At 42.5% G+C, this 12267-nt stretch overlaps 1 protein-coding gene across 9 annotated transcripts in view; it reads left to right on the forward strand.

Moving 5' to 3' along the window:
* LOC137346590 (NADPH--cytochrome P450 reductase-like) overlaps positions 1–12267 on the forward strand; it is a 105219-nt gene that overhangs the window by 61336 nt on the left and 31616 nt on the right. For all 9 annotated transcript variants that reach the window (XM_068010109.1, XM_068010112.1, XM_068010114.1 and 6 more), the window contains 3 exons: positions 3075–3224; positions 5028–5152; positions 10498–10587. In XM_068010109.1, the coding sequence (XP_067866210.1) occupies positions 3075–3224; positions 5028–5152; positions 10498–10587 (365 nt within the window). The remainder of the gene's footprint in view (positions 1–3074; positions 3225–5027; positions 5153–10497; positions 10588–12267) is intronic.

A 12267-nucleotide genomic window follows, 5' to 3' on the forward strand; every position in this document is an offset into this window, starting at 1 on the left:
GCATCAGCCTCCTTTGCACAGGCGCTGATGCCATTTTTAGAGGACTTTGATCCCTACAATGCAATGTAAATATTTAAAGGAAAATTGTTTTGAAAAATTAAATTAATTGATCTTGTCCCTCTTCTCTTTCCCCCCCCCCCCCCCCCCCAAACAACCATAGGTTTAATTCCCTACGCTCTCCCCCTGCCAAAATCCAAAAAGCACCTGACCCCACGCCATGACCTCCGACGTCAAGGGGCCTGTAATACTGAGCCCACTGTTGCTCTAACTCTAGAGGACGTTCGTGATGAGGAGGGAATTAGGTCAGAGGTTCAGCTTGGAGTCAAATTGAGCTGCAAGGTTACAAACAGTCTCATTCAGCCTGAAACAGTGGTCAATGAGAAATAGTAGGGTCAGTGGGATGGTTTATTGTGGGGGGGGCGGTGGGAATGGTCAAAGATGATGGCTTTGGGATATAGTGGGGTTCCTGAGGGGTCGGTATTAGAACTGCTGCTTTTCTTGATCTATATTAATGACCTAGACCTGGGTGTGCCGGGCACAATTTCAAAATTTGCAGATGAAGCATAATTTGGAAGTTTTGTGGACTGTGACGAGGATAGTGATGGACTTCAAGAGGACTTAGACTATTGGAACGGGTGGAAAAGTGGCAGATGAAATTTTATGGAGAGAAGTGTGAAGTGATGCATTTTAGTAGGAAGAACGAGGAGAGGCAATACAAAATAGAGTACAATTCTAAAAGGGGTGTTGGAGCAGAAGGATCTATATGTGCACAAATCATTGAAGGTGGCTGGGCTGGTTGAGAAAGTAGTTAATAAGGCATACAGGCTAAACAGGAGGCATAGAGTGCAAAAGCAAGGAAGTTAAGAGAAGCCTTTATAAAACACTGTTTTGGCCTCAACTGGATTATTGTGTCCAATTCTGGACACCAAACTTTAGGATGGATGTGAAGACATTAGAGAGGGTGAAGAAATAATTTGAGAGAATGGCCCAGGGAGGGGGGTCTTCAGTTATAGATTGGAGAATCAGGGACTGTTTTCCTTGGAGAAAAGAAGTTTGAAAGGAGATTTGAGAGAAGTGCGCAAAATCACGAGGGGGAAACTGTTGCCATTGGCGGAAGGGTTAAGAACCAGAGGACACCAACTTAAGGTGAATAGCGAAAGAACCAAAGGCGACATGAAAATCTTTTTCATGCTGCAAGTGATTAGGATCTGGAATCCGCTACATGACTGTGGTGGAGGCAGATTCAATTGTGGCTTTCAAAAGGGAATTGGATAATTATCTGAAAAAAATTTGCAGGGCTACAGGAAAAAAGCATGGGAGTGTGACTAGCTGAGTTGCTCTTGCGAAGACCAGGATGGACATAATGGGCTGAATGGCCTCCTGTGCTGTAACTATTCTACAATTCTCAATGTTTAACTGGAGCAAATTACTCCAGCTTTGAGGAATAGGTGACAGGGAGGCGAACAATGCCTGAAGAGAAGAAATTTTATATACTGTCAGCTAGCATAGGGACATTGAATGGAAGTTGCGTATTCAGGAGTTTACTGGAAGTGGGATTGAGGGAGCAGGAGGTGAACTCTTGTGAAAGTACTCATGAGATTGGGCTGTTGGGGAAAGTAGAATGGATTTGACTTCACACCTGCTGTGCCTGACCTGGGAACATTTGATAATGACAGTGTAAAACTATCCAATTCCCCAGCACTACCACCCCGACCTGGAACACAGAAGGCAGTTCCAGCCTCCAGTTTTTTCTTTTTTTTACTTGGTTCCAATTCAGTGTAGTTAGCATGTATGATAATACCTTTTCCATAGAAAGCACCTAGTGCATTCACTATGATTATGTGCAGTGAATATTTTACTTTGTTGCCTCTTGTTTTCTGTCTGTGCTGCAATATTTTCAGAGGCCAGCTTCAAGCCACTTGAGGGAAGTGAGTTAGTCTAATTGGAAAAGCTGCTAGGTTTACAGTGCAACAAACTGTAGTAAACACAATCCAGGAACACTTCACTCAAGTTTCCCAGAGAAGACTCAGTGGGTAAAGACACCGCAGTATTTGCACAATACAGTTATACACAATGTAAGAATACACAAATAGGGAAATGTATGGGTATGTTGGCTACATATCTGAACGATAGGTATGAATTCCCAGTGGTACAGTTTATTGAAATGTAGGTTTATAATTTTTTATTATATTAAAAGATCAAACTAGGCTGAACAGATATAAACTTTTCCTTTTCTCAGGCCTTACTGTTAGGAATTCTTCACCTTAGTCTACATCTTAACCTATCTCTTGTTTTTCCAGTCTACATTTCGATATTGTTGTAAGTACAATATCCTGTATTGAGATGTAGCTGTTTAAATATTATATTTTTGATACTGAAATACATACTATATTTTTGTTCTCCTCCTGTTTAGATTGTTTCACCATTAAGTGTCATCTAGCTTCATTCAGAGCATTCTCTCCTCCAGAGTCAGATCCCACTCCAGGACTCAAAGGACTTCATAGTGCAGTCCTAAGGGTGTGTTCTGTTGTCAGTGGTGCTGTCTTTCGAAAAAAGAAAGAACTTGCTATAATATAAAGCCTTTTGTGACTTCAGGACGTCCCAAAACTAATGAAGTACTTAAGTGAAGCCACTGTTGTAAGAAACACTACAACCAATTTTTGTGCAGCAAGAATCCACAAACTGCAATGTGATGATAGCAGGATAATCTGTTTTAGTGAGGATGGTTGAAGGATAAATATTGACCAGGACCATGACCCTATCTGCATGCTCAGGTGAACATAAAAGATCCCATGGCACAATGAAAAGAGAATTAACCTGGTGTCCTCACCAGCATTTTGTCAGCAACCGGTTCCACCAAAAACAGCTATCTGGTCATTTATTTACTGCATTTGGGACCTTACTCTATGTAAATTAGCTTCAATGTTTAACTGCATAACAACAGTGACTACACTTTGAAAATAATTCATTGGTTGTTAAACATTTTGGGATGGCCTGAGGATGTGATGAGGTACAATTCCAATTACTGTATTTTGCAGTTGACTGAGTTAGTTGCAATTTTGTATTCCTTTCAGTCCGAATTAAGTCGACTTACAGAACTAGAAAACTCACTGGCAATATTTTGCATGGCTACATATGGAGAAGGCGACCCCACTGACAACGCACAGGACTTCTATGACTGGATGCAAGAGACTGATGTAGATCTGTCTGGTGTGAAATATGCAGTAAGTATTATGTAAGCTGGACAGGGGTTTACGGCTTTAAAAGCCTAGTGTAATCGAATCAATTATGGAGATAATGTCACAGGAACCTTCAGGAGACTGGGGATTTTGTATAATGTGTGATGTGTTTAAATAGTATTGAGTAAGATGTCATATTACATGGAATGTTCACACCAGGGTGTGATTTATTTTGAAATGAGACTTGATATTGCTATGTTTCTTTCCTACTAATAAAACTACATTTTCACACACAATATTTAAAATGTTTATTGCAGGTAGAAATTAACTTGTAAAATAATGCATTACAAATCAGCTTGAAGTATGCATAGTGATGCTTTAGTTTTTTGGCATTTTTCTAGTGTGTAAATTTCTAAGAAATGGGCTTCATAAAAGCAGCATTGAATACAATCATAATTTCAGGCTTGACATGTGGTAAGTGTGACATGCTTGGGAGGAACAGCTGACTTAGGAGCTCTGGTTCCCAAAGCTCTCCTTCGCTGGGGCTTTATTCGCATCATGTGTGGATCTGTTGTAGAGATTCATTGTGATGATTAGTCAGCAACTCTTGCCACTGGTCATGATTGGTACCACATGGCTATCAGGATGATAGATGAACAAGGTGGACCTCGCTCTTTTTCCTTCTATCAGTTTCTATTTTCTTCCGAAGTCTGAGGCTTCCCAAGATGAAGATAGCTGCAGTATAGCCCCAGGCCCTAATATTTACAAAGAGGTGGGGAGGGTGCAGGGTAGTGTGGGGAAAAATTGAGCAAGCCTGAGGACGTGAAGCTCCTGTCCAGCAGAACCTCATTAAAAAAAACTTTTTATTGTTTCCTCCCCAGTCGCTGACCTAGGTAGGAAAACCAGTGACAGGGAGTTGCTGCCAGGGACCCTTAGAACTGTCCCTGATACACGAGGGAGGGAACGAGTGCTTGAGGCAGGGTGGGAAGAGATGGCAGTGATAGGGCTGGGAGGCTGCCAATCCTGATGGGGGTGAGAGAGATGCCGCAATTGACAGGCTGAAGACTTCAGGAGGGGCCGGGGTGGTAGTACTCCTACTGCACAAAGAGTGTTATAAAAGACATTTAACTGGGCAGCTCCGTCTCCCTTTAACTGCCGGCTTTCCTGAGCCCTGAGAAACGTGGCCAGCAACTGTTAAATTTAAATTGGGCTTCCAATTGCACTGTGGAAGCCTGATTTAAATATGTTAATGAAGTTAGAGACAGGATGTTTGTGCAGCAGGTTAGTTATGTATTGCTTGTTAAACATTCTTAACCCCATAACAAGCGAGATGGGAGTTAATATCGAGGCCCCGGTCATGGCTGCTGATCACACTTTGGTTTTCCCTGCTTTCAGCTAGGTTATCTATAGAAAAGTGAAAGCATCTGGGGAGTTCTTCAAGCAACACTTCCTACTGACAGATTGATAAGAGGGTGGTCACTGATAGATGATTGATTGCTTTGGATTAATTAATCTTCTGAAATTGGGGGACTGGGGGAGAGAAAGGGAGGGGTAAGAAAATTGAACTTTACTCAGTGATTGTGAATTAAACCCGATTACCCAACCAACATCTGTGGTCTGAATTGTCAAACTATATATATTTCCCTTAGTAACTGGTCACCCAGGGTTACAGAAAGATATTGGATACGTTGGTTAGTAACCATAAAAAAATCTGTTTGCGGAGTTCAACCCTCATAAGCATTGTTTCAAAATGTATCAACTCTTCACCCCCCCCCCCCCCCACCCCCCAAAAAGCAAAAAAGGATGTCTAAGATCTGACAAAAGAATTTAGAATTTGATTTCTTCTAGGTCTTTGGGCTTGGAAATAAAACTTATGAACACTTCAATGCAATGGGAAAGTATGTAAACAAGAGACTGGAGCAACTGGGAGCAGAAAGGATCTTCGAGCTTGGTCTGGGCGATGACGATGGCAAGTGAGTGCTTTTATGTGTCAAGTTTTGATAAATATGGTACTAGTAGAAAATGTTCTAGCCTTCAGGGTTTCCTAGCTGTGATACAAAGATTAAAGGGTTTTTTATATTGCATCTGTTGCAATTGAGGTCACTTACTAAAGTGTTGCTCCAGATTAGAAGTTTTTGAATGCTACTGCAAATGTAGAACAAAAGTCTGTCCGTTTTCTTTTAAGGCAAGTCTTATAATTTAAAATGTAAGGCACACAGTAACTGAACTACCATTTCTGAGGCCAAGGTGCTGACACTGTAAGGCTTTCACAGTTACATCTTGGTTCGTAGCTTTCAGAGAACCAGTAGCAAATGCTGTGGGCAGAGATTAAGTGCTGAAATCTGAAGAGCCATGTTTCAATCTCAGGAATGGCAAGGAAGCTGAGGCATTGATGAAAAGGGGTGACTAGGTGTTCTTTTGAACAGTTGGAGCTCGAGTATTGATGGTTGCACGTTAACTTGGGGGTGGTATTCTTCTGTAGTGGTTTAACTTCTGTAGACATGCAAAAAAATAATTTGCTAGACATGCTTCTTCCTCCCTATCGCACCCTATTTTATTTCATAATATATGAATGTACTTCAGAAAAATAAACACTTCACCTGGCACGTGACTGATTCCATTTCTGACTAAATCTGACCATAGCGGGTCAACTCTTGCCCTTTCCAAGACATCCAGAAAGTCTCAAACAAGAAAAGCCATAGTCCTTGATAATGACAAGGTAATAAAAATTCCCTTTCTAATGCCAACTGTGCCTGTACTGATCTTTAACCAGCAGTTGGAAAGAGCTCCAGAGGCCTGCTGAAAATATGCAGTTTTGTTCACGTTCTTTTAAAGACAAGATCAAGTGTGATTATAGTAGGAGTACAAATATAGTGTCCTTTTGTTTGTTGCATTGTCTCAAAATGGTAATGGCTGTTTTGTTATAAATGGTAAGGTTTGTCGTGCTGATTAAGGTACTGGGCATCTATTGTGTATGTGAAGTCCACCTTTCAGATAGCACAAGACTGTTAGTTTGCAAGGCTGAAGCTACCAAACAACCACCCATCTCCAGCCTCCCTTTCCCCTTCAAAGTCCTTGAACGTGTTGTCGCTTCCCAAATCCATGCCCATCTTTCCTGGAACTCCATGTTTGAATCCCTTCAGTCAGGTTTCCGCCCCTGCCTCTGTACCAAAACTACTCCTATTAAAGTCACAAATGACATCCTATGTGACGTGACGATGGTAAGCTATCTCCTCTGGGCTGACATTTGAGTGCGGTACTGAAGGAGTGCTGTACTGTGGGAGGTTCTGTCTTTGAGATGAGACATTAAACTGGGGCTCCATCTGACCTTGCCGTTTGTGGGACCTTGCTGTGCACAAATTGACTGTTGTTTGCTACATTACAACAGTGATTACAATTCAAAAGGACCTAATTGGCTCTGTGACTCTATAAACCACTTTAGGACGTCCTGAGGTCGCGAAAGGCACTGTATAAATGCAAATCTTTCAAATCATTTTTTTTCTCGACCTGTCTGTAGGCTTGACACAATTGATCACAATATCCTCCTCCAATGCCTTTCCACTGTCATCCAGCCAGGTGAAACTGCACTGTTCTATTTTTATCCATCAAGTTGTAGCCAGCGAATCACCTGCAGTGGCTACTGTTCAGCTTTCATACTGTTAACTCTGGTGTCCCCTGGGGATCTCTCCTCGGTCCTCTCCTATTTCTCATCTATGTGCTGCCCCTCGGTGACATCATTGGAAACACATCTGTTTCCACATGTATACTTACGACATCCAGCTCTCTCGACCCCTGCACTGTCTCTAAATTGTCAGACTGCTTGTCCAGCATCCAGTACTGGATAAGCAGAAGTTTTCCTCCAATTTAAATATTAGGAAGACGGAAGCCATTGTCTTTGGTCCCCTCCACAAACTCTGCTCCCTGGCCACTGAATACATACCTTTCCTGGCAACTGTCTAAGGCTGAACTAGACTGTTCGTAACCATGGTGTCAGAATTTGACCCCAAGATGAGCTTCTGATCACACATCCATGCCATCACCAGGACCAGCTATTTCACCTCCGTAACATTGCCAATCTCTGCCTCTGTCTCAACTCTTTAGCTACTGAAACCCCCATCCATGCCTTTGTTACCTCCAGACTTGACTATTCCATGACACTCCTGGCCAGCCTCTGTCATCCTGCACCCCCCCACCCTAAATAAACTTGATATCATCCAAAAGGCTGCCTGTGTGCTAAATGACCCCAAGTTCTGTCCATCTGTCCCCCCCCCCTGTGCTTGGTGTCCTATATTGGCTCCTGGTTAAGCAATGCCTCAATTTTAAAATTCATCCTTGTTCTCTTCCATGGCCTCTCCCCTCCCTGTCTCTTTAATCTCCTTCGGCCTCACAATCCTCTGAGGTATCTGCTCCTCTAATGCTGTCCTCTTGAGCATCTAGATTTTAATTGCTCCACCATTGGCGGCTCTGCCTTCAGCTGACTAAGCTCCAAGTTCTAGAGCTCTGTCCTTATACCCCTCTGCCTTTCTACCTCTCTTTCCACCTTTAAGGCGCCCCTTAAAATCTACCTCTGAGTTTTTGGCTATCTTAATATCTCCTTGGTGTCAAATTTTATTTTATGGTGCTCTTGTGAAGCACCTTGGAATATTTTATTACATTAAAGGTACTATAAATATAAGTTGTCGTTAGTAGTTCAGGGGTGTTTCTCCTTTTAATGTTTTCTCTTATCAAGTATAAGTTATTGTATTTGTGAAGGTAACCTCATTGATTTTGGCTAGAAACTTAAATTAAGAGGGAAGTAAGTAGATAAGAACAAGGACTGGCTGTAGTTTCGCTGTTTATTTCTGAATGCTGAAATTGGCGTTTTCTTTTTCTCGTTCATAGGATCTGGGCATCGCTGGCTAGGCCAGCATTTATTGCCCATCCCTAATTCCCCTTGAAAAGGTTGTGGTGAGCTGCCTTCCTGAACTGCTGCAATTCATGTGGTATAGGTACAGCTACAGTACTGTCTGGGAGGGAGTTCCAGGATTTTGACACAGCCATATTGAAGGAACAGTGATATAGTTGCAAGTCAGGATGGTGTGTGAAATGGAGGGGAACTTGCATGTGGTGGCATTCGCATGCATCTGTGGTCTGCTTCCCTTGTTCCTCCAGGGTGTGGAGGTCACTGGTTTGGAAGGTGCTGTCAAAAAGGAGCATTGGTAAGTTGCTACACTGCAGCTTGTGATTGGTACACACTGCTGCCACTGTGCGCCGGTGGTGGAGGCAGTGAATATATAAGGTGGTGGATGGGATGTCTGATCAAGCGGGCTGCGTTGTCCTGAATAGTGTTGAGCTTCTTGGAGTAGCAGTCAATCAGGCAAGTTGAGAGTATTCCATCGCACTCCTGACTTGTACCTTGTAGATGGGCAGGCTTTGGGGAGTGAAGAGGTGTGCTACTCGCCACAGAATTCCCAGCCTCTGACCTGCTCGAGTAGCCACAGTATTTATATGGCTGGTCCAGTTCAGTTTCTTGTTAATGGTGGCACCCAGGATGTTGATAGTGGGGGGTTCAGCGATTGTAATGCTGTTGAATGTCAAGAAAAGATGGTTAGATTCTCTCTTGGAGATGGTCATTCCCTGTGCTGCAAATGTTACTTGCCACTTATCAGCCCAAGCCTGAATGTTCTTCAGGTCTTGCACGTGGACATGAACTGCTTCAGTATCTGAGGAGTTGCAAATGGTACAGAACACTGCAATCATCAGCGAACATCCTACCTCTGACTTTATGATGCACGGAAGGCCATTGTTGAAGCTGCTGATGATGGATGGGCCTAGGAGACTACCCTGAGGAAATCCTGCAGCGAAGTCCTGGGGCTGAAATGATTGGTCTCCAACAGCTACCACCATCTTCCTTTGTGCTAGATATGACTCGAATCAGTGGAGAATTTTCCCCCGTTATTCCTATTGACTTCAATTTTACTAGGGCTCCTTGATGTCACATTCGGTCAAATGCTGCCTTGCTGTCACTCTCTCTCCACCTCTGGAACTCAGCTTTTTTACCTATGTTTGGACAAAGGCAGAAATGAGGTCTGGAGCCAGGTGGTCCTGGCAGCACCCAAACGGAGCATCAGTGAGCAGGCTATTGCTGAATAAGTGCAGCTTGATAGCACTACTAAAGATACCTTCCATTGCTTTGCTGCTGATTGAGAGTGTACTGATAGGGCAGTAATTAACTGAATTGGATTTGTCCTGCTTTTTGTGGACAGGGATATACCTGGGCAATCTTCTACATTGTCAGGTAGATGCCAGTGTTGTAGCTGTACTGGAACAGCTTGGCTAGGGGCACAGCTAGGTCTAGAGCACAAGTCTTCAGTACTACCGCCAGGATGTTGGTAGGGCCCATAGCTTTTGCTGTATCCAGTGCATTTATAGTGAGGAACAAGCTCTGTAATGGATACTTGCATTTATACAGTGCCTTTCATGACTCAGAACATGCCAAAGAACTTTACATCCAACTAAACATTTTCCTTAATTTTAATACTGTTGTAATGTAGTTATTTAATTCCACATAACAAAATCTGTGCAGCAGTCAGAAAGCAAGGTTATTGTTATCACTGTGTAGTTAAGGACTTTTCCCTGTTTCTTTTGAGGTAGTAAAGATTTCATTGTTTCAGGATTTTCAATTTTACCAATTCATTGAGTAATTTTTTTTGCTGCATTACCCTTTGGAAGCTGGGCTCTGCATTTAATATTCCATCACTTCAAAGAAACTGGCAGCATAGTGCTTGACTGCAGTTAATCCAGCACACAGGTTACTTGAATTGGGGAATTGTTAATTTTGTAGTTCATGGATCACTGCAAATACAGATTTATAAAAATGCAGCAGCTTCTGGATTGCATGGTCAAGGTTTTCTTTTATCATTGTTGCATGAATGTTGAGGGGGCTAAAATCATTCACTTAAAGATTTTATTTCTTTAACCAAGAGCACATAGGTTGATCACTTTCAGTTTTTTTCAAAAAACACATTTTTTTGCCCTCTCCTTTGTGAAGGATGCATCTCTGTCCACAAACCAGAGTACAAGCCAGGTGTTGACCTGTCAGTAGGAAGAATGCAGTTCCTCAGTGGCAACTAGTTCTGTTTCTGTGGCATCGTGCTCAGGCTGGGACTGAATTGAACAGTGTCCCTCCACTGCTAGATACCTGACCAAATAAGTAGAGTGGCACTTGTTCAGAACACAGCTTGTCATTTCATTTAATGTAATCATGAAATCATAACCTCTGAACACTGACATGGATTAGCAGTATAACTGATTCTGAGATTCTTCTTATACCTGTTAGCCTGGAGGAGGATTTCATCATGTGGCGGGAGCAGTTCTGGCCGGCAGTGTGTCAGTACTTTGGAGTGGAAGCCACCGGTGACGATTCCAGGTGAGCGTACCTTTTAAGAATAGCAAAGGTAATTTTAATTAGCCTGGTTAAATTTTTCAATTTATCAATCACTCAGAAAACAGCTGGACATTGGAGAACAGAATATGGGAAATCATGTTTGATGAACCTGTTGGAGTTTTTCAAGGATGTTACAAGCAGAATTGATAAAGGGGGATCGGTGAATGTAGTATATTTGGATTTTTAAAAGGCTTTTAATAAACTTCCCCCACAGGAGGTTGGTTAGCAAAATTAAAGCACATGGGATACTGATATGGATTAAGAATTGGTTAACAGGCAGAAAACAGAGAGTAGGAATAAACGGGTCGTTCTCACGTTGGCAGGCTGTGACTAGTGAGATACCGCAAGGATCAGTACTTGGTCCTCAGTTGTGCACAATATATATCAATGATTTGGATGTGGGGGGCCAAATGTAATATTTCTAAGTTCGCAGATGACACAAACTAGGTGGGAATATGTGTTGAGGAAGATGCAAAGCAGCTTCAAGGGGATTTGGACAGACTTTGTGAGTGGGCAAGAACGTGGCACATGGAATATAATGTGGAAAAAATGTGAGGTCATCTATTTTGGTAGGAAGAATAGATGTACAGAATATTTCTTAAATGGTAAGAGATTAGAAAGTCTAGGTGTACAAAGGGACTTGGGTGTCCTTGTCAACAAGTCACTGAAAGCTAACATGCAGGTGCAGCAAACAATTAGGAAGGCTAATGGTATGTTAGCCTTCATCGCAAGAGGATTTGAGTACAGGAGTAGTGAAGTCTTGCTTCAATTGTATGGAACCTTGGTAAGACCACACCTGAAAGACTGTGTGCAGTTTTGGTCCCCTTAGGAAGGATATTATTGCCATCGAGGGCGTGCAGTGAAGGTTCAACAGACTTGTTCCCGGGATGGCAGACTGTCCTATGAAGAGAGATTGGGGAAATTGGGCCTGTATTCTCTAGAAATTTGAAGAAATGAGAGGTGATCTCATTGAAACCTACAAAATACTTAAAGGGATAGACAGGGTAGATGCAGATAAGATGTTTCCCCTGGTTGGGGAGTCTAGAACCAGGGGACACGATTTCAACATAAGGGGAAGCCACTTAGGACAGAGATGAGGAGAAATGTCTTTACTCAAAGGGTTGTGAATCTTTGGAATTCTGTATCCCAGAGGGCTGTGGAAGCTCAATCATTGAGTATGTTTAAAGCAGAGATTGACAGATTTCTAAATACCAATGACATGAAGGGATATGGGGATAGTGTGGGAAAAAGGCATTGAAGTGGATGATCAGCCATGATCGTATTGAATGGTGGCGCCGGCTCGATGGGCTGAATGGCCTAATCCTGCTCATATGTTTCGAGGATAGAACTGCTGATCCCAGTCAGCACAGGCTAAGAGTCTTACTCTTGCATTAAAGCAATTCATGTGACCCTGGATGGTCGGTTTACTTCAGTCGAATATTTGTCTATCAGACTGATATCCTTTAATGATCGTTGTTAGTTTTGATCAGCAGTATGTGCAGAGTCACTCTAACCCATAGTTTTTAAACTATGCTAGGGTGCATTGGTACCTACTATGCTAGGGTGCTGTCTTCTGCAAACTGCTGTTGTGACTGGTGGCAGTAGTGTAAACTGCAACAAAAAAAAGTCCCAGGTCATCTGCTTTTGTGGTCATGGGATTGT

The sequence above is a fragment of the Heterodontus francisci genome, chromosome 30 (assembly GCF_036365525.1).
Source record: "Heterodontus francisci isolate sHetFra1 chromosome 30, sHetFra1.hap1, whole genome shotgun sequence".
NCBI classification, from domain to species: Eukaryota; Metazoa; Chordata; class Chondrichthyes; order Heterodontiformes; family Heterodontidae; genus Heterodontus; species Heterodontus francisci.